This window comes from Cyprinodon tularosa, unplaced genomic scaffold (genome assembly GCF_016077235.1).
Source record: "Cyprinodon tularosa strain WSP-4 unplaced genomic scaffold, ASM1607723v1 ctg54, whole genome shotgun sequence".
Taxonomy (NCBI): domain Eukaryota; kingdom Metazoa; phylum Chordata; class Actinopteri; order Cyprinodontiformes; family Cyprinodontidae; genus Cyprinodon; species Cyprinodon tularosa.
The window spans coordinates 1,508,709-1,531,521 of record NW_024039274.1 but is presented as its reverse complement, the minus strand read 5'-3'; the positions used below and the strand labels follow the sequence as shown (position 1 = coordinate 1,531,521).

Genomic DNA, 22,813 nt, shown 5'->3' with positions numbered 1-22,813 from the left:
TTATTGGGGTTTTAGAAAGAGCTTAAGCCGTTTGCTAAATTTATATAACTTTGTTTTTTATGTCTTTCTTTTTATGAAAGGCTGTTGAATGTTGATGTTTGAACAGCGTCATGCATGTGCAATGTCGTCAGATAAGTACATCTGTAATTCGGCTCAACAGTTTGGAGCTTCTCTCCTACCCTGGATAGCGTTTTCTCTGTTGACCCTGAAAAGTTGAAGAGATAGGAGCTAGGAACGGGAGTTAGGAGCAATTTGAGGTATTCAGATTAAGCCAGAATCCTGCAAAGGATCTAATTATTTGATCCAGGTGTGGTAAGGCATAGACGCATCTAAAGGTGCAGGACACCGACCCTCGAGTACCGGATTCTGAAATCCCTGCTGTAGAGTTGTGATGATACATTTGAGTTCTAGGGGATGGTGAGAGTCCAATAGAAGGTACTGACCTGTGTGGATTTGTTTTCGGTAAACCTCAGAGGCTCCAAACTCTCTCCGTCTGGACCACACAGACCAAAAAGGCAGTTGGATGTCATTAGCGTCCTTTCTTTTGAACCATGTTGATGTGACTATGGAATTAATGTGTCTGGTGATCATCTCTACTCCGATTTTGGCCCAGGTGTCATATATCTGAAGTAGTGTCTTAGCAGTGTTCCCTTTAATTAGATAAGAACTCTCCTTTTGAGTTCATCTTGAGACTGGCTAAAATCGGTTACTTTACAATCACACAGCCGTGCCTTTTTTGGTCCAAATTGTCATCAAATTGTAAATAACTGAAGGAGAGGCAGATGTTCTGCTGGGTACAGATGTGATCCGAGGTAAAACTGGTCCGGTTGTTGAAGTCCGCATCTCAGTTAGGTCATTTTCTGACTGTTTTCACTGGCTCTGATGTAAATATATTTAAGATGACACGAACTTATATCAGAAGGAACAATTATTTCTCCTGAAGATTCAAATGTTCAAGTTTCATTGCAAAATCTGTGGAGTTTTCTGTGATGTTGTGTGTTTCCAACAAAAAAGGGGGTTGAAATATCGATCTGGTGAGCTTACCTTGTTGACAATGGATCTGGGGGGTGTTATTTCTGTATTTTTGGAAGCCGACGTAAAAAAATTGCGGCCTTCCCTGGCTAAAATCTGAAGTACAAGAAATTATGAATTGTTTTGTCCTTTACAAGCTTCTGCAAGTAACAACAACACAAACAACCCCCACTGTCAGGGGAATCCAGTCTGTAACTCCTCTCAAAGCACGACGACAAGACGTAGGTTTTCTTTAACGGGTTTATTCCTCCAGGCAATCTTGTAAAGCCTCCCAAAAACCGTGAAAACTAAATAAACACAATACACAATATCAGAATGAAGTTAGCTAAAACGCTAACACGAACCAAACCTTACAGAAATGAATAAAATAAATTACAAACAAACAAACCTCGTTGGCTGCGTGCGTGAACAGAGAGAAATTAAGTCCTTGGTGACTTGAGTCCTTGTGGTCATCAGTCCTGAGTTGAGTGTAAATGTTCGTATTTAAAACTTTAATGACAGCTGATCTTCTGTTGCCGATTCCTTGGTGGGCTAATGTCTCTCTGAAGTTTAACTGGCAACGTTAGTCGTTACTAGGGTGTTGTGGCAACAGTTAACTGGCAACGTTAGTCGTTACTAGGGTGATCGTGAACACGGTAAGTATATTAGCAATAACCAAATAAAAATAATTATAAAAATAACAAACCCTTTAGATGAAACACTTAAAAATGCTTGCAACTGTTACACAGTCTGTATGTTAATTTAGATCTGCCCAATGGGGAAAACAGCTGAGAAGCCTGGAACTCCCGTCTTACGAGCTCTGAACTGAGAAAGACCTTCAGATCAACCAGGAAAACAGAAGTCAACATGTTTTTTTTGTTTTACATTTATTGTTCTATAATCCAAAAGTTCACCAGGTAACACAATAAAAGACGAAGACATCAGTTCTGTTTTGCTTTTAATTCCTGATAGTTGGATGGCACCCTAAATTTATAATATTTAATCAAAATTAATAACTTTGTAATAATTCCCTTTGGCATTCAATACTATTGATTAGTATTTAGTATAGTCTAGCCTAAAAAGGGTCTAAGAGCTTTAAGAACCAATTTAAAAAGTACCTTTAACTGCAGTTTGTGTCATCTTAGCACTACAATCATGACTGAGGTCTTGTTAAGCATGCATATGAGGCATAACATTAATCTATTAGCTTATTTCTTGTGGTATGTTTTTTTGCATGGTCCTCAACAATGTGGATAACATTTTGGATTTCTTTATATTTTCAAAGATCTGGAAGCTGGATGGTATTAACCCACATACATTTTTTTTGTGCTGATTTTTCTGAGCTTATTCTCAGCCTTATTTTGAATCTGTTATACACCATAGGTCCAGGGCATTCCTCTCCTCCTTGCAGACACTAGACCCCTCTTCAAACTTTTAAAATTTTGTTTGTATTCCATAGTATCATTGCCAGGTTTAGTTGATAAACATAAGTAAACAAAATTATGAAATTAAAGGTTCAACAGTTAAAAAAGGGAAATTATAATGTATATAATATAAGAATGGACGATTAAGAGTCCAGACCCAAATCCATTTAAGAATACATAGCATGATTTGAAAACCGCTGTTCAGATCTCTCTTTATCCAGTCTGATTGAGCTTGAATTGCTTCCCAATGGAGATGGGAAAATCTTTCTATCTCAATCTACAAAGCCTGCAGGGACATCAAAATGCTTTTGGTCTTTGCAATGTTGAGGTCCAGGTTATTTTTCTGTCTCTCTCTCTCTTCTCAGACCAACATCTACAGTGCTCCATCTCACATGAGGGTGTGTAACATAAAGTAGGTTGCCAGCCTACCTTAAGCTGTCTGCCCTCCACATCCCAATTAAAATCCCAGTCACCAACTATAAGCTCTTACTGGTGAGTTCTGAGTTATCGGCTGATATGGCTATACTAATATTTACAGAAATGTAATGTGGGATTTTCTCTTTCATTATTGTAAGACACATTCATCAACATTATAAGAAAGTTTTGATATATCTAACTCTACAATAAATAAAAAAACCTTTATTGTCATTACACTGTCATAGGTACAATGCAACGAAATTCACTATCTAATTTAACCCATCCCTTTGGGGAGCAGTGGGCTGCTATTGTTTAGGGTGGCCATATTTTCATTTGGGAAAACCAGGACACCTTGGAGCGGCGGGGGGGGGGGGGGGGGGGGGGGGGTTGATTGATTTGCTCCGTGATGAGAGGAAATGTTACTTGTTACTAGTTGTTTTAATGGTTATAGAGTCAGATATGTGGCGGTAATGTTTGATTTATCTAAAGGTTTTAATCTGTTACTGTGTAAATGGGTTTGGCTGGAATTTAAGGACAGATCCTAATAAATCTGCAGAGTGGGGACTATAAATCTGATAGGAGTTTAATTTTTTATTGTTGTTTTGCACAATATGCTTAACTAAGTATTTTTTTGTTGTTGAATATTAGAGATTTTGCAGATATATTTTGTAGATACATTGTTTAGACTTACTTATATATTTCTAACCCTTTTATAGAATAGAATAGAAAATCCCTTTATTGTCCCACAATGGGCAAATTTACAGCAGCAGAAAGATTATTGAAAATGGTCACACAAATGTGGACCTTAGAAAAATGTATAAGAATAACATAATAGGGAAGAGTTAAGATATAAAAAATAAAATTCTGTTAAGTTTTTTAACAATACAAAACTGGAGAATTAATAACTAATATGCAGCTATGGACATTTTTACAGTGATGGATATTTGAAAATAGCAGCAACATCAGAGATGTGCAGAATGACAGCAGCAGGTTATTTAACTGACTAAGGTTTCTATCATTACATTTGATTTTATTTGTTCCTGCTCCCGGTGGTTGGAACATTTATTCCACTCTGGATTCTTGTGAGTGTAGTCTTTGTTCACTTTAACTTTTTTTAAAAATAAATAAATAAACAAACAGTTTTGAAAACCTGGGTATTCATTCTTTTCCTGCTTTGTGTGTCAACTTTCACGGTTGCTAAGCAACAGAGCATACGGCGGTAAAACCCGCTGAAGGGAGAACCTGTTCGAATTCACAGCCAAAACTCTTGAGGCCTCCTTATTTTCAAGGACTTCGAAGGATCCAGTCTAGGTAGACCGCCTCCTTGGAGGCTGCGTCCTAGGTTTTCGAACAGAGCCTTAAGAACAGGGCTGCCCGCACTGACGCGGCTCAGGGATTACGTCACACGGAGCGTTGTGCGCAGTGAAATCAGGACATTTCCTTACTTTCTAAAAAAAACCCGGGACGCCCGGGACAGGACGTGAAATACGGATATGTCCCGGGAAATACGGACGTTTGGTCACCCTACTATTGTTCGGCGCCAGAGAATCAGTTCGATATAAAACAATTTATGTTACTGTGTATTTAAAGTTAATGTGTATTTAAAGTCTAATCAAGCAAAACTTTCGCAACCCCCATGCAGTACCTCCGTTGCCCCCAAGGGGTCGCGAACCCCCTGTTGAAGACCTCTGGTCTAAAAGATTAGGCAATCTCAAAAATTCAAGTTTGAGAAAACCAATAAAAGCAATCTCTCTGATTTTTAAATGCACCGTCATTATTTTTAAGCAAATTCACCTGACACTAAAATATGGTAGTGTTATTCTCAAATCTGAAAATAAGCTATCAAGACAGAAATAAACTTTGGTTATAAAAAATTAAATGCTAATTTTATTCTAGACAAAAGTCTTGCAGTACATTCCAAACAGAGGACTGCCGCTCCGAAAAACAACTTCCGGTAAGGCGGAACCTTTACGTCTTTCTACAAAGTTCCGTTTCGAGCATTTTCTATGTTCGGAGAATAAACGCAGGAGCACCGCCAGAGGTTTCTAGAAGCAGCAGCGTGCGGCGGATAACCACCCGGCAGACTGACAGCGAGACCTCCGGCTCTCTGCCACATTCAGCGTTCTGTAATAAATTATATCTCTTATTTATCTGCACAAATGGCGAAGTGGGGTGAAGGAGACCCTCGTTGGATCGTGGAGGAAAGAGCTGACGCGACAAATGTCAACAATTGGCACTGGTGAGACGGAATGAAAGAACAGCAATGAGCAGTTAGCTTGATGCTAATGCTAACTGCGCGCTTTGATGTAATTTTCCTATCAAATTGCTTTTGTATTAAATTTTTGTAACCATGACCGGTTATTAAACAGTGCAAACAATAACTGAGAGATGTTTAAGTTAGCTGTGCAGCTTTTACTAACGCTGTTCAGGTTAGGGTCACATGTAGCTAACGAGGCTTTGCATTAGCGGTCTTTGGCTTTTGATGGATCCAGCTTGTTCGCTTCTTATAATCGTAGGTGAGATCAAACACGGCTGCAAAGTGGTCCTAAATTATATTTAAAATTTATTAAAACTGTGGAACATATTAATATTTATTTGATGCGCATACAATCCTTAAAGTAAAGCAAGTAATCAACAGATAATTTCCCAACAAAACGTTTGATTCCAGATGTTTGCGTGATGTTATAAAGCGGTTGTTATCTATACAGGCTTAAATATTTATTACAATCCAGTTAGATGATTTTTTTTGTGATTTAGGTAGAGTTTTTATGATATTTAATCATAAGTTAAGCAATTTCCTGATTCAGCTTAGCAAGTTTTATTTTTATTAACCCTGGTAAGTGCTGTTGAGACTTTTTCAATGGGGTTGTCCAAAGTTATGTCAGATAAAACTAAACTGATAAAAGCTTTAGAATAATGTTTTCAATGTGTTGTAGAGCTGGAAAAAAGGACACATTTTTCTCTCTCAATTTACACCACATTGACATCTTATTAACCAAAATGGCAGAAGAAATTGTCGGAAAAAAATAAACGAATGATCTATCACCCAGTGCAATAGCTATATATTAAAACCCATGTAAATACGCTGTGCAATAACCCTGTAAAATAATCTTACTATTAAAAAAAAAAAAAAAAAAAATGTCATATTTGGACGCACTGTATATACTTTATACATCCAATGTACCTTTATCTTCTCCTTTGACTATTTGAACTGATTTAACAAGTACATTTCTACACCGTGAGATCAATAAATCAATGTTTTGCCCTTTTTTTCTATTTAATGAATAATTGTCAAATCCGTTTGCAATTTGTTCCCGCTGACAGAGTGTGATGTTTTATTCAAACTGCAGGTTTGGGGGCTTAAGGCCAATTAATGCTTCTGATGCATAGCCTTTGCAACCGTCAAATCTGTCTCTGTGCGTCACCACGCCCCCCGGACAGAGGTTCTGTAACCGTCGTCGCGCACCTCAAAAAAATCCTGACTACACGATAGTCGCAAAACAGTGCAACCTCAGCCGGAAATGCGCAGACAAAAAGCAGCTGCGATTGGTCCTTGGTATGCCTTTCCGGCTGTCTGTGCGGTCGTCCTTCTGGATTTGGTGTCGGGTTGTGCCATCTTTAGTAAAAACTGAGTAACAACAACAATGGACAACTACGACGAAAGGTTAATCGGTCTTTTTGCCAACTCTGACACAACCTTGCCACAATCTCCGTATAGCAATTCTAGATACATCTCCGTGACCGTGATGTCTTGCAGATGCGCCATTGTTGTTTTGGAAGATAAAAACTTCCGCCGCCAAAGTTCTCGTGACCAACCCGCCGAAGTTCTTGCGAATTCTCAAATAGGCTCCCCCTTACATTTTGGCAGGAAACTGCTGTGCGTCCCTAGAAATTCCACACTGACGGTGCAGAAGCATACCAGCAAAACTGGTTCGCGACCAGACGCAAGTAACATTTGATGTGTGCGGTTACAGAAGTCTAGTGTTTACTGTTCATCACGTCTGCTGTATTTGATTTGAATGCAGTCTTCTCATGATCATCTCTGACTTCTTCAGGACTGAAAGAGATGCCACTAATTGGTCTTCAGATAAGCTGAAATCCTTGTTGCTCGGGCTGAGCGTGGAGAACGAGGAGGGAAGGTGTGAGGTGACGGAAGTCGGCAAATTGGAAGGAGAGGCCTCTATTAACAACCGCAAAGGGAAACTAATTTTCTTCTATGAATGGAACCTAAAAGCAACCTGGACCGGTGAGTGAAAAGAAGGCTTGAATGATGTTTACAGCTGCTCTTTGTCTTCTGAAGGCAGAAATATAAAACTTTTTATTCTGTATGTTTTAATATTGATTATAAGCCTAACCTTGCCATTAGTGGCCACACATTTTTGCCATTTTTTAATGTCATACGCATTAAAAACAGTTACATGTTCAACCTTCCGATTGTAACCTGGATGACATGTAGTTTAAGCACCACTGCCCATGAAGTAGCCTGTAAACTAAGATTTAAGTGGTTTTTATTAATTATAGGAAGGCTGGCTAGAAATAAAACGCATAGATCATTGTGGTGTTTCTTTTTTTTTTAACAGGAAAGTCAAAAACCGGCGTCAAATATAAAGGTTCGATCGAAGTGCCAAACCTGTCTGATGAGAATGACATGGAGGACCTCGATGTAAGTTCCACCTTTACACCTTTTCGATGACCCCCTCCCCCCATTCCCGAGCTGTGTGTCTGAGGGACGGCTGCACTGTGGCATGTCGTGTGGTCCATTTATTCAGATTTCCGTTACGTTGAACAAGGATGAGCCCGACACGCCCCTGATCAACCTGATGAAAACTAAAGGAGCCGAGAAAGTCCGCGAGGCACTGGGGAGTTACGTCGGGTTTTTGAAAACAGGTTTGTAACAACAAATAAAACTGACTTTAAATAGAAGTTTCAGATTTTTTTTTTTTTTTATAATAATTGAACTTTTGGAGAAATTTATCTCTGCATTTAACCCATCCACGTGGGGAGCAGTGGGCTGCCATCGTGGGGCGTCCCGGGAGCAGTCTGGAGTTAAGTCTTGCTCAGAGACCCAGAGTGGCAATCTGTGGGAGCGGGTTTTGAACTCACAACCTCAGGATTCCAAGCTCTATGTCCTAACTACAAGACTCTTACTCCCCTTGTTAAAAAAAAAAAGAAACTGAAAATATTTGATTTGCAATACAATCTAGTTGTGCAGTGAACTGTTTTATTAGAAGCAGTGGTCCTCCGTTAACAAACTCTTATTGTTTTTGTTTTAAACTTGCAGAATTTACACAAGGGATGATCCTGCCTACTGCTAACGGTGTAGCCAAGCCTCAGTCAGCTTCTCAGTCCAAAGCCACTATGGATAAAACTCAGGTTTGTGTCACAGATGGAAGAATTTTCAGCCAATTATAGAAGATAGATGATGGTGTTTTACATTGTTGAATAAAACCAAAGGACACAGACTGGAACTTTTGTTTTATTAATTTGTTGGAACAGGTTTCCTCAGGAAGCAACAAAGCAGCTCCAGTCAACACGGGTGTAAAAATCCCCACCTGTAAATTCACCATTAAAGATACGTTTCTCACCTCACCAGCTGAACTCTACAGAGTTTTTCTCAACCAGGACGTGAGTTTAACCCGCTGCTGTTTTATCAACTACTATCAAACTACTAACCTTGTTACCAGACAAGTTAGGTTCTCAGATGGTAACACTGTTGGTATCTTTTGGGGTTTTCAGATGGTTCAGGCATTCACGCGCAGTCCTGCAACAGTGGATGGAGAGAGGGGCGGAAAGTTTCGGCTTCTAGAAGGAAACGTCTTTGGAGAATTCACAGAGCTGGTGAGGCTGACTTTTTTATTCTGGGAAAAATACATTTTTACCCAACAAGTGTATCGTTACCGTATTTTCACGACTATAAGGCGCACTTAAACGTCTTTTTTTTCCCTCAAAATGTGCGGTGCGCCCTATGGTGCGGTGCGCCTTATGTGTGTTGTAACTGCGACTTTTGAGACCACCTCATTGAGGAGATGATGAAAGAGTGGCTGAATGTAAGGAGACCAGGTGTTTTTTTTCCACCCCTCACCATCGCTGTTAATATGTAACTCCATGCGTGCCCATCTCACAGCTGATGTGAAAAACATGGGGAAACAAATTAACGCTGCTCGACATCGGTGTGAACCGGACCCAGCAGGTGCAGCAGAAGCAGCGTGTTTACATGCAAAGTCAATGGTTGACGCGCATATAGGTGCAGCAAAAGGTCCCGCAGCGCATTTTGGTGCAGCACGTCGGGAGCGTTTAAGCATCTGAAGCGCCGCGCTTCTGCTGCTCGAGATGGAAAAATTGAAGTTTTGCTGCTGGACGCGCCGCATCAACCAATCAGAGAAGCTGATCTGGGAGCTGCCAGCGAGACAGACAGCGCTCTGATGACATATGATATTAACGCAAATGGAAAAGGCTGGATGGATGCGTGGCTGAGGCAGGTGTATGTGAGAAGACTAGGTGGTTTTTTCCACGCATCACCATCGCTGCGTGCCCATATCACAGCCGATGTGAAAAAAAGGTGAATCAAATGAACGCTGTGCTCGCCGTTATCCCGGGGGTCTGACAAAGGAGCTTCAACCGCTCGACATCGGTGTGAAGCAGCCGTTCGAAGTAAGGCTGCGAGCGGTGTGGGAGCGATGGATGGCCGACAGAGACCACAGTTTCAGGATAAGAAGGCAGCGCCGGGCAGATTACGCCACAGTTTGCGGATGGATTGTAGATGCTTGGACTAACGTGTCTGCTGGCACTGTTGTTGAAGCTTTCGCAAAAGCCGGCATTATTTCTGAGGAGCTGCGCTGCACGGAAAGTGACTGACAGCGAAGAAGGGGAAATTGGCATGTCTGATTTAGCGCAGCTGTTTTATTCAGAGACAGAGGATGATGACTTTGATGGGTTTGATTAATACTTTGTAATAAATACATGAATAAAGCACAATCATACTCAGTTTTGCTCCCGCTGTATTTTTCTCCCTGAAAACTTAATTCAACAGCAGCCTCTGGGCCGGGTCTCCTCCTCTTCACCGCGGTGGCTGGCAGGTGTTTTTTCATCTAAATAATCTAAATCTTGCAGCTATATTTGCTGTGATCAGTGGGAATAAAGTAGTTTTAATATGTTTTTAAGTGAGAAAGTCCACCTGAAAACTTAATAATTGCAGTCAGTTCATCCAGATTATCTATTTCTGTCGGAGGCGCTCAGACCCCCACATACCAGCGGTGCGCTGACAGCAGAAATCTCTTCATCAGCAGCCTGTAGGCTGGGCAGCCTGGGGTTCACCGCGGCTGCTGGCAGGTGTTTTTCATCTAAATAATTTTAGCTGCAGGCACCAGGATACCGGCAATAAAAGCGAACATATTCCGTCAGCAGGTTTCAGGATTTTAAGTTAATTTAGAAGTGACCACAGCGCTGTGTCATCTGCGATGTCTCTGTCTCACGGCCAGCTGCCAGGTTTGATTAATACTTTGTAATAAATACATGAATAAAGCACAGTCATACTCAGTTTTGCCCCCGCTGTATTTTTAAATACGCAGTAGAGGTATTTAAAGGTAGTAGAGGACATGTACCTGTATATAAAAAACGCGCCCTATAGTCCGGTGCGCCTTATGTGTGTGTTAAATACAGAAATGGGACACATAACTGAGAGTGCGCCTTTTAGTCCGGTGCGCCTTATGGTCGTGAAAATACGGTATATCTATACAAATGGTAATGATGAATTCTCTTTGCTTCAGGTACCTGATGAGAAAATAGTTATGAAGTGGAGGTTTAACAACTGGCCCTGTGGTAGGTATTATTGTTTAGATAAAAAAAAAAAAGATATAAAAAAAATAATAAAAAAAGAACACCTCTGGAACTGTTCCATGTCATACCAAAAATTTCACTGTATTGTGTTGATGGGTTTTAAGTGACAGATATCATATTGTTTATCTATATATATATATAAATAGAAAGCTGTTTACAGTATTTTGATCTGATCGCCGAATATCTCAAATTATTTGTGATGATACCAGAAAATTGACTCTAGCACCAATACTCTCAAAAGTGTATAGCGTAAAAGTATCTGCACCATAAAGAAGCACCTTAAACTACGTTTATTTTGTTCCCCTAAAAGTTACTCAAGTAAATGCAGTTGACTAGTTACTATCCACTTACTGCTCTGAGGTCTATAAGGCTAAAGGCTGTTCAGATTTGGCATAGCAGTGTTGTTTTTGACAGGTTTAGATTTCGTGTTAGTTTTTAGATTCAGGACGAAAAGTATTATTAGTCTTAGTCGCATTTTAGTCGTTACGAAATCTAATAGTTTTAGTCGAGTAAAATTAAAAGGTTTTAGTCTAGTTTCAAATAACAACCAGATTCTTTACCAGACTGACAGCTCTTGCCTAGATACAATTGCTGGGTATAGAAAGTGCCCTGCAGTTCATCATTGCTGATTTTTTGAATTAAAATAAACTTTTTTATGAATTAATACCCCACCTAATAAAGAAGTGTCTCACAAAAGCTTTGAAAATAGCAGATCTAGTTCAACACAGCATATTGGTTAATATAGCAGACAGAAAAGTGTACAATTAATGGTTTTAGACACACTAGCTTTCCCTCATAAAACAAAAAACTTCCTGATCTACTATGTATTATTCTTTATATACAGACCAATAAAATCTCCAAATCCTCCAAAAAGGCAAATAACAAAAAAATTCTTCTTTCTATTTTGGCAATACTGACTTTATTTCTAAGAATTTGCCCCTTGGTTACTGATGCTCAGTGGTCAAAGTAGATTTAAATTCACAGTTTTGATATAAAAAAAAATACAGAGAGAACATACCTAATTGCCTTGTAATGCCATGGCAATCTAGACCTAAATATAATGCTAACTAAAATGTTGGCATATTCAAAAGAAACAGAAAATGTTTTAATGAAAATACAAGGAAACATTTACATCATATTTAAATAGAAACAAGAACAAAGAGAGAAATATTCAAAGATCTATGTACCTTTTCACCTGGGTCTCTATCTAAAAATTAACTGTATGCAATAAAGTATTTGCTTTGGATATAATTTAGGGATTCCTTCTGATAAATATTAAAGAAGTTTTTGCATAACCTCTTCTAAGCTTGAAAAAATAAAATCTTGATTGTTAAACAAAATGATTTTTTTACACTTGGTAGAGGATGATCTGCAACATAGTTTAAGTAGTGAGGGCAGGTAAAAGAGAAGAGCAGAGTTTCTGAGAGTTCAGCGCGCAGTAACAGACCATTCCAGCATACTTTTACCCCTGCAGCTGCTCCCATGGATCTGTGGTCATGCAGAATGTGCACCGTTGCAAACCAGGTGGTGGGCATGACCAAACAGGATGCTGCAGCTTGGCTGTTACTGCTTAGCAGATTACAGCACAATGATTAATTTTAAACATCCAACCTGCTAAAATTTTTTATTCAGTCTTGTCCCATCAAAAAAATCTCACACCCATGACTTGTCATGTTTTCATCATCAGAGAACCATGTTTAGCTCGTCAGTTCTTGTTATCGTGAAAAAACTGAGCATCAATGAAATAATTTCGTCATTGTTGACGAAAACAAAGCCGTGGCATATAAGTCCAGAGTTCAATTCCTACCCAGGAGAGAGTTCTTATTGTTGACCGCACAAAAAGATGAAGGCGCTATGTCTTCATGAAACGGTAGGCGTTTTTAGGCTCTTAACAACAGAATAAATTGCAGCTCGACTGTAACGTATGAAGTAGGTCTGATTTTTCTTTCTGCTTTCTGGGTTTTAAAAATGAAAGCTTTTTTTTCCAGCTAATTAAATATCATAATTTCTGGTCTTTCTACCAAACTGTGTCTTTTAAGTTTCAGACTTGATTAGAAATGTAAATTTTCTTCCCTTCAGAACATTACGCAACCATCACCCTGATGTTCTTGGACCGCAGCAGCGAGACAGAGCTGAAAGTGGAGTGCAGAGGCGTCCCCAACAGTGAAGAGGAACAGACAAAAGGCGGCTGGAAGAGATACTACTTTGAAGCTATTAAACAGACTTTTGGCTATGGAGCCCGACTTTTCTGAGAATGCTGTGCTGTAATGTTTTCTTTTTTTTTTTCTTTCTTTTTTTTCCTCTGTTTGGACCAGAACAGTTTTACACTTGTGGAGCGAGTTACCAACACAGACTCCTCCGTCACTGTATGTGTAAATCTTTTCATTTCTGGACAAATCTAACTTGAAAATTCTCCCTCAGTGTTTGGCTCAGTTCTTCAAGAAGAACCTAAATGAACTGTGCTTTTTTTGGACTGGTTGAAAATGTATTGGATATTACAGAATCTACTGAACCACTGATAATTGGCATCAATATCAATTACAAAGTGGCTTTAGATGCTTTAAAATTTAATGTTTTTGTACTTATTGTATTCATTCTGAGTCATTGTAGGAAAGAGGATTTAAACAAAGATGCATGTCTCATTTAAACATGTTGAATAGGAGGGGTTAGGACCTGATCTTCACCACAGCTCATTAAATCCAAGACAAGCATCAATCAGACTTGAAGCAAGTGTTTGTTTTTTGTTTGTTTTTTTTAATGCCTGTAGCAACTTTAATTTGCTATATATGGCTTAAAAATGTAAATATGCAGTAAAATACTCTAAGATCAGAATTCCTCTATTTATTCTTCACATCATAATCCGTTTAAAGAAAAAAAAAAACGTTTCTCAGAATAAACACGTTGCTTTAAGCTCTTGCTTAGTTTTATTGACCCTTTGCATTGGTTTGCACATCACTTTGTTTAAAAAGTTAATTTACAAGTGCTGTAAAACTGGAAACACAACGGCTATAGTTAAATATAGAAAGCACTCACATTTTAAGGATTGTTGCATCATCAGCCCTTGTATAATTAAGGTAAAGAAAAATAGATTTATGTTGGGGTGGGCTAGGGGTAAGCCACAGGGGCAAAAACAAAAGGAAATATTAAATCTTAATATCATAATCAAAACACTAAACCCTTCTATCAACACAAAACTTTATATATTTACTTACATTACCTTATTTTAAGTCACTTAAGACCCCCGTAGCAAAACAAAATTAACTTCCAGGGACAATCTTTTACCAAAGCTTTTCATTTTTTGCAGATTCAACCTGCTGTGGAATTTTTTTTTTTTCCAAAAATAATCTGGCTTTTAATGTAAGCAAACACGTCCCAGCAGTTTCAGCTGATCTGAGATGCAGCAAACCTTAAAAGAAATGTCAACAGGAACTGTGAAGCTAGAGGTCCATGTTATACGCAGATGAAGAGCTCAGACTCCTGGAAAACAGAAAGGGAAGAAGTGAGTTTCTGGCAACCACCAGAGGGTGCATCCATGAGATTTAGTCAACATTAGTGCCTGTGAGATTACTTAGACTCCTCATGGGCATGAATACAATGTATTTTTGTTGGGATCATGTTTGCTCTAAATGCGATAGCAGGAGTGTGTTAAAGTTAAACATTAATGCCAAATCTGTCTAATCTACAGCGATTGACTGCCTGGATATCTGGTCACACATGTCAGAAAACTTAGTTTATTTAGAGGTTTTCCTTGCAAAACACACATAGGCTAATTGTTCAAGAAGGTCAGTGCTTTGTGCAAGGCTTTCCAAAACCAGTTTGAGATTGTTTGAAATCACAGTTAGGTTGGAAAACAGCTGTGTGGTTACATCTACATGAAGCAAAATATAATGTCTAGACCATTAGATGATACTCTGCTCTGATCTCTGTACCTATAACAGGGTTTATACGGGAATGAGCAACTCTAATTTAATGCTCTTAAGATTAATTTTAATGCAACAAGTACCCATGACTCTCATATATACAAAGCAAATTCCTTCTTCATCTTTACTGTCGACAGGCTTCAATTCCTCGATTTCCAGCCACTTTTCTTGAAATTAGCATTTTCCCCATTCTACAGCTTTTTCCCCGCCTTGAGCTTCTTTTCCGAACATACGGCTTAACGATCAGTGGGAAGCAGTTTCGCACAAATATATCGCGATATATTTGCAAATATATATCATTTAAGAAATTGTTTTTCTAAAAAAAATTGTTTTGAATAAAGCATTTTAAATGCCAAAATAATCACATTTAATGAATTTTTAATTTAAAAAATAATTATTTAATGGTTTTTAATGACCCACGGAAACCCTGTATAAGCCTTCCAGTAATTTGCAGCACCTGGCATGGAAGAGCCGCTTAATCTTCTGGTCATTTGTTTTATGTTCAGATGAGGAAAAAATAAATATGACAAAATTTTAAGGAGTCATTGATACAGTACCAACTATAAGCACGGAGGTGGAGGCTTCATGCTTAAGGCTGCATTTCTATGCGGGTTGGATTGTAAAAGCTGAATGTTGATACGGACTTATCCAGCTACATCAATGAGACACTTTAGGCTGTTGGAACTGGTCTGTGATTCCATGCAGCACACTTAAAAGACAAAAAATTTAAAAGTATATGTATCTATGAAGCTGGAAAACTAATTAATTTAAATGTATTATTTTAGTGAGATGAGTGATCAAATATCCAGAGTTTTTCTGAAAAAGCATGCCATGCAAGTAGCATTTAGCTTGTGCGGAATGGAGAATACCACAAGCAGATTAAACCCCTAATTCCTGTTTTTAAAAGTTATGTTTTATATGGTTGAAAAACTTTTCAAATGAACCATTAAAGGTTGAAAATCAATACATTAATCACTGCTGCAGTCTTTAAACAAACACATTTCTTTCTCAGAATTTGTGTTCAGCAACTAGATACGTACACTTGAGCTGGAGTCATTCTCAGGGGGGCCGAGGCTCCTTGGGGTCACCATCTCTCCTGTTCCGGATGAAACGGCCATTTTGTTCCTTTTGGTCCTTCAAAAAAAGAAACTGAATAATGTTGCAATTTTGATTAAAATAGACACCAGTCACATTATTTAAGGATGCATATTAAGCAGCAGGCTAACAAAAGTAGCCAAACGACCCCCATTCCAAAGGGGTGGACCCGTTCGTCGGTGTCAATTTGCATGTTTTCTAAGCAAAAACAAGGCTTTGTTGGGCTGCTGTATAAAGCCCCCAACTCAACGCTATTTATGACATTTTGAATTGAAAAATCTTCCTGGATGGGAAGCAAAACGTCTTCAAACTTGAAAACAAAATCCAGTGGATTGTTTTAAAACGTTTTTTTGTGATGCATATTAAACATAAAAAACTATTATAAGTATTAAAGATTTACAGCTGGAAAAATACATGGTAATTTTTATACACACCCTTTGTAAATGATAAGATTCTTTGAATCAGGACAATAACACGTGGTCACCTGCATATTCAAATTATGTATAAACCCCATTTCAATTGAAAATAACTAACACCATGACACCCTGACAGAAACAATGTGTATCACAGTGGCAATGATGTAATATAATTGCTTTCTGTTTGACCTCATCAGTTTCTTCATTCACATTTTTTTTTTACCAATCACTATAATGCTGCTTTATTACATCCAGAGCAGTCAAATCACCAGTACTTAGTTACTGTCTTAAGTGGTGCTTTTCAGTATCTGTACTTGAGTATTTTTTTATTATACTTTCTACTATTTCCTTTTTTAAAACTGACTCGTTTCTCCTATATGTATAATGCAATGACATAAAAGCTGCAAAAGGAATTGAGGGAAAATCTAAATCGTAAAGAGAATCTGTCGAGTTTGAGCCCAGTTGTTTGTAGAAAAGCCGATATGAATAAAGACAGGGAATTGCTGCAGATTAAGGATGAAAGATCTATCGGTATTGATCATTATAGCTCATATTTCAGCATATCTAAAACTGGAACAATATTAACAGACAGAGTTCATTTCTATGTAGCTGCTTTTTCAGGACTGGGAGGGGAGAGGATTGGTCATGTGGCGTTTATTTGGTCATGTGACAGCGATTGTGATGCAGCTCAGGGTTGTGGGTTTTTAACTGAAGCAGAGAATCGATTTTAGTAATGTAGTCAGTTTTTTCATGGCATCCAATGGATAAGGAACACATCTAGGATATCAAAACTTTTGCCAAAACTATACAATTAATATTACAAATCAATATCTGCCCATATTTTCCGATTTATGTATATTGTAGGTGATGGGTCAGTCGATTTACAATCACGAACTGATGTAATAAGGTTCACAAGCACATAAAATAAAGCAAAATATGCAGTAATAAACATATTGTTTAACACTTTTTTGTATCATATAAAATCAACTACACACATTTCTATATAACATGTGTTTTTGAATACATTTCTTTAGGGTTTCCAAAGAAAGATAAGTAACACACACGCAATCAGGTTTCATTGCTAGTGACAGTTGGCCTAAATACTAGAACATAACGGTGGCTTCCTTATAATGGTTTGTTGCACATTAAAATGATCTGTTGGGAATAATGAGTATGGTCGCAGTTTGTAAAATATCTTCTTGCTTAATGATTTTGCTCTGAAACCAACCATCTACAAAAATACTAAGAGATCCACCAAACCAGCTTGTTTGGTCAAAACCAGGGAACAGGGACCAACCCGCAGCATCCCAAACAAAGGACCGTCCATCTTAGAAAGAAAACTTGACCTACCTGTATAGAGGCCATATATTCATGCCTCTGTTGTCCTTCTGAGTTGCCGTAGATGTGGTTCCTTCTGCCAGGTCTTTGAGAAAATGAAAGAGTTTTTCTGACTCTATGCACTGCTTCCTAAATTAAAGCAAAAAAAAAAATAAATCTTTCTTTTTAATTCACCCAAATTCCCACAAACTCTTTGTTGTGATATGCTGCACAGTCTTTAAAAAGGCTGCTACTTTCCCTAGTTCACTTTTTCTACCATCCTTTTCCCTTCCACTTAAATTTCCATTAAGATGTTTGAAAAAAAAATCCTCCTTATGATCTTTGGGGGCTTATAATGACTGTCAGTTGGACACCTGTCCCATAACCTCTTACACCCTAAGGGGGTATAAATAAATTTCTGCCTGACAAAAACACACAGAAGTAAATAACTTATAGCCTCAAAGCTATTAGATTTAAGAAGAAACTTTTGGTACGTCTGTAAAGGTAAGATGTCATAGAATGGTTTTCTGGTGTCAGCACCATTGTAGCTTTGACCCTGCCTGAAATATTAGGGACAAAATACAAAATATTTTGCATTTTTTGAACCTCGCCAAAATTTTCTTTGAAATAAACATTGCAAAACACTACCAAAATATTATTTATAGCACAAAAAAGTAGTACAGACTTTCAAATCTAAATGTTGTGTAAAAATATACCAAATTTGGACTCAATCAGATGAATCATATTTATTTTAGAATGGTATTAGTGAGAAAATTTCTTAGGCGGAGAGGCCATTTTGGCACATTTATCCATAAATGTCACCAAACTGTGCCAAATATGTTTTTTACATCAATACTGGGGGTTTGGTAAAATTACGAGGTCATGTAGCAGCTGGACCCGCCGGTGGGTCCGTAGGGTTCAAGGGGATAAACAGTCTTTTCTATAATCTTGTATTGTAAATTGGCCAGAATTTCCACTTTAATTTTAATAGTGTATTTGTCAGAGAAACTTAATTTGCACCTTACAGTTGCTGAAGCCAGAACAATAAGCCATAACAATAAAAAACATTAAATAAAGTTTTTACATCTATGTATATCAATATAAGGCCATCTGATATATAAGGCATCGGCTGGGCCCCGAACAAAATATTAGGATATGGGCCCCAAACCCATGACATTCACAGTTTCTATATATTGCATATATAAGAAGTAATTACATATTACATGAGATTTTCTTTTTTAATTTAATTGCTTAAAAAAACTGATATCAAAATACCTTAGATGCTTCTGCATGTGTGTAATTAAAAATCACATATGCAGACAAAAAAAACAAACATTTATACACATTTATTTTCATTGTTAACTGTTACTATTTCATAATCATACATCCTAATAAAAATGGAAAGATAGTAAACAGTCCTGTTTTATGATCTTCAGATTCACCCTGCAGATCTAACATCCAAATCACAGACACATGGAGGGGAACAGCAGAGAAACACTACTTACATGTGAGCCACTGATATGGTGTTGCTTCGCTTCGCCTCAGTTATCAAACAGGTTTTTGTGAGAAAAGACTTCAGGAACATCTCCAAAGCCCGAGCTGTTCATGTTAGCTAAGGAATTCAATGCTCCACAGTGAAGGTATAACAATGCTAAAGTGTAACTCACCCACATTTAATGACAGAACCCGTCCCTCTGGATACATTTTAAAAAATGACAAAAAGGCACAGTTGGTCCTGAGTGGATGGGATTTTTATAAATAAATGCACAGTAAGACTAAATCACATTGAATAGACCCTGTTTATTTTGGGGTGAGTTACACTTTAAGAAGTCTGAATCGTATTCATTTATTTGTGAACAAGCATAAAAATATACACAAATCGAGGCCACAAAGCAAAGAAAAACAAACAGAATCACACTCAAAGCAGAAGACTTTTTTTTGTCCTTTACAGTTTTCACTTAAAATTCAACCATTGTTGTTTTTTTCTTTTTGCAATTGTATCGGCTGATCTGTGCATATGTTCGCCGATTCCTTAGTGCATCAAATGGCCATACTTTGAGATCACATAAGGCACATTCCTCAGTTAGCTATCTATTGTTTAAAGTTCTTTGATTAGTTAATAAATATTAGCTTTGGTCTTTTTTGTTTAAATATAGACTTTTGTAACATTTGTTATCATTGTATTATTTTTATCAGGAAAATAGAGGAAGAAAAACAGCATTGGCTTAAAGAATCAGCAAAAAACAAATAGCAGGATAAGTCAGGGGGAGCAGGAGCTGTTAGCCTAGTATTAATAACAGCTGTGGTGTTTGCTAAATGCTCCCACACAGATGTTGAAGCATTCAAATCAGATTTAAACTTGTAAAGGATTCTGCCTTGGTCTTTGATGGATCTTAAAGCTATCATTGATGCTGCTTTGGTTATATCGACATATTTTAATAAAACAATTTGGCTTTAAGAATTTTCTTTTAAACAAAAATTCTAAATGAGTAATTTATTTTACTAAATAACAATTTTGTATATTTTACTTATTATTAATTTTTTATTTTTTTTGTGTTAGTTGAATTACTGGTGTAAATTTACCATTTTATTTAATGGGAGGGTATGAAAACTTTCAAGGACAACTGTACATCCTTAACAACTTCTTTTTATTTTAATTTTTAAACATTCAAATAACAGGGAGATAGTAATAAAAATAAAAAATTTACTCAATAGAAGTCACTTCAGTCATTTTATTCATTTTGTGACATTTCATCCAAGACATATAGTAGAGGAATAATGATGTTTTATTGTAGATAAAGTAGTGTATTCTCAATTGAATAGCTGAATAATAATATATTACATTTTTAAATCACCAAGATATGTATTTAAATGGCTGATATCTAGAGTAATTTTATGGGATTTTACATATAGGAGTTTGGTCAATAGCTTTTAATCCATGTTAAAGAAGAAATGTTGTGTTCTGCGTTGTTTTCTGGAAGTTATTTATTTCAGCTAGTCCCCTATAAGTTCCATATTTGCTATCTTGGGGATGAAAACATAATTTAAAGTCTGTAACAGTCATGTTTGACACAGGTCATTCATTTTGTTCAGTTGGACTACAACTCCCAGCACCCAAAGAGGCTGTAAACCGATGCTCCATTGACGGACGCCGAACAGAATTGGTAAAACTGACACCTCGGTCAGCTGTCGTCTTCTTCTATAACCTGAAGGATACAGATGATCACGGGGACCGCCATCGCTATCCTCCCAACCTCTGTGTCCCTCTGCATGATTTTTTTTATGCGACCCTATAAACAGTAACAAAGATTAACCAACTAGACTGCATACCAATCGTTCATCTGTTAAAGTTCATAAATTTCGTACATGAAAAATAAACAATGGGTATCTATTGATGAAATGAAAACCACAAAATAAGTGTTAGAAAAAAAATGGACCTTACATGCTAAAGTTGTTTATCGTAATTGGAGTTTTTACCTGGCAGCTAAATTTCCGACCGTCCTTAAACATAGCATGTGTCCCTCGCTCCATGCTGTGTGAGCTAGCTGTTAGTTCGTTTTGTTTGACTTTAAACATATTTGTTTAAACACATCGAGAGTTTTACTCACAGGAGGGAACCGTACGCTGTATTTTTTCTTCTGTCCGGGCATTTTCGTTGTTGTAATCCCCGCTGTTTGGTTACATTTTCCATGTTTTTACAGATAAGCGCTGTAGCATCCATTTGTTTACTCTTGGTTTGTAGAAAACCGGTAGGAAAAAAAAAAGAGATGTCAACATTTGACCCCAAGAAATTACCATGGCAACAACATGACATTATAAAAAACAGAGGACGTAAAACCAAAACTAAAATCAAGATACTATTTGTTATATTTCTAATAATGTTGTTGTATGAATTAAATGTCTAAATTTATATATATCAAATAAATCATTGTGAATTATTTGATACAAAAATTTAAGTTGGACGTTTTAATCATTGATGAAAATGAATATTAAGGACCTCATTTATTTCATTTAGATTTATTTAGAAGGGTTCATTTATACAAAAATGTATTTATTCCTTACATAAAATATTCGTGTGATATTAAGTCTTGGTCTGTCATTTAAAAAAAAAAATCTTAATTAGGTTTGTGGTATTGATTTAAGAAAATATGACATGGCTGAAAGAAGAGTAAATGTTTTCGCCATGTTTTTTTTTTTTTTTAAATCTTAAATGCAACTAAACTGGATTATTTGAAAATGTACGACATTCACATCTGTAATTGTGCATTAAAAAAAGCAACCGACATTTTACTCACAAAAAACTGCAATTAAAACCAGGGATGCTTACAACTTCTGCAATAGGTATGGATATAAAGTCTAGCAATATTGAAAGTAGGGATCTGCAATCAAGGATGCTATAGTTGGGAGACATTGTCCAACATTTATTTTTGAAGGAGTTCTTCTACCTTCCATTACCTGTACTGTGGCCAGGGGCCTTCCTGGGACAGAGCTGGCAGCTTATCTAACCTCTTCTCAGCTGTAAATAATCTATTTCACTCAAAATACAACACAAAGGATGGTTGATGTCACAACACAGTTAGAGAAGGACCATCCACACTCCAAAAGACCTCAGCCTCCTAAGAAGATGGACTCTGCAGACTTTTCCTGTAAAGGGCATCAGAGTTGCTACTCCAGTCCAGTTTGAGGTTCAGGTGAACACCCAGGTCCACTATTTCAATGTAATTTCCCTGGATGTCCCATGGTGTCGTTGAGGTGAGTCTGCACCTGCAGACATCTACCACCAGCTCCTTGGTTTTCCTTGTGTTGATGAGGAGATGGTTCTGCAGGCATCATTTCACAAGCCTTTGAGTCTGTTCTCTGGGTCATATCACCTAGGATGAGGTTAACTACAGCAAAGCTGACTGAGAGAATTGATTCAATATTTTATAAAGCTGAATAAAACTAGCCATATTGCTCCAGCCTTTTAGAGTAACAGTCCTGTAGACAGAATAAACACTCTTCATAAATAACACATCTTGTTCTGAACTAAAAAAAAAAAAAAGAATCACAAACAGGTGAGGAATAACAGAATAAATAAATATCAGTCTGCAAAGGATTAGAAGCCAGGGGACCTCAGTGAAAGCCATAAACAACAATTACAAAGAAAACTTTAGCCAGTCTGACAAAATAAGTCTAAAAGCTTCTAAGCATCACCCAGAAGGTCTCCAAAGAGCCCAGAACAGGCACGGCAGGCATCCCCTTCCTCAGAAAGAGATAAACTGGTCAAACTGGACTCAGTTGCAAAGTTCTAGATCCCTGCTGAGCAAAGATTGCACAAAGATCCAGTTCATGTTTATCAGAAAACACCCTGATGATCTATAAGATTTTGAGAAAACAT

The 22,813-nt window shown here is 37.4% G+C and overlaps 2 protein-coding genes across 2 annotated transcripts; one reads left to right on the top strand and one right to left on the bottom strand.

The window, feature by feature from the left end:
* Positions 1 to 4,870: 4,870 nt before the first annotated feature.
* Positions 4,871 to 13,520, top strand: ahsa1b (AHA1, activator of heat shock protein ATPase homolog 1b). The gene is made up of 9 exons (XM_038304707.1): positions 4,871 to 5,091; positions 6,908 to 7,098; positions 7,433 to 7,515; positions 7,622 to 7,739; positions 8,134 to 8,225; positions 8,349 to 8,477; positions 8,589 to 8,690; positions 10,619 to 10,670; positions 12,768 to 13,520. The coding sequence occupies exons 1-9, from the start codon at positions 5,012 to 5,014 to the stop codon at positions 12,938 to 12,940; spliced, it is 1,020 nt and encodes a 339-aa protein (XP_038160635.1). The 5' UTR covers positions 4,871 to 5,011; the 3' UTR covers positions 12,941 to 13,520.
* Positions 13,521 to 13,589: 69 nt separating this feature from the next.
* Positions 13,590 to 21,194, bottom strand: LOC119796240 (dr1-associated corepressor). Its single transcript, XM_038304708.1, has 6 exons — positions 21,045 to 21,194; positions 20,654 to 20,726; positions 18,942 to 19,035; positions 17,470 to 17,586; positions 15,649 to 15,742; positions 13,590 to 14,165 (listed from the first exon to the last, which is right to left on the bottom strand). The coding sequence occupies exons 1-6, from the start codon at positions 21,084 to 21,086 to the stop codon at positions 14,139 to 14,141; spliced, it is 447 nt and encodes a 148-aa protein (XP_038160636.1). The 5' UTR covers positions 21,087 to 21,194; the 3' UTR covers positions 13,590 to 14,138.
* Between the last annotated feature and the right edge of the window lie 1,619 nt (positions 21,195 to 22,813).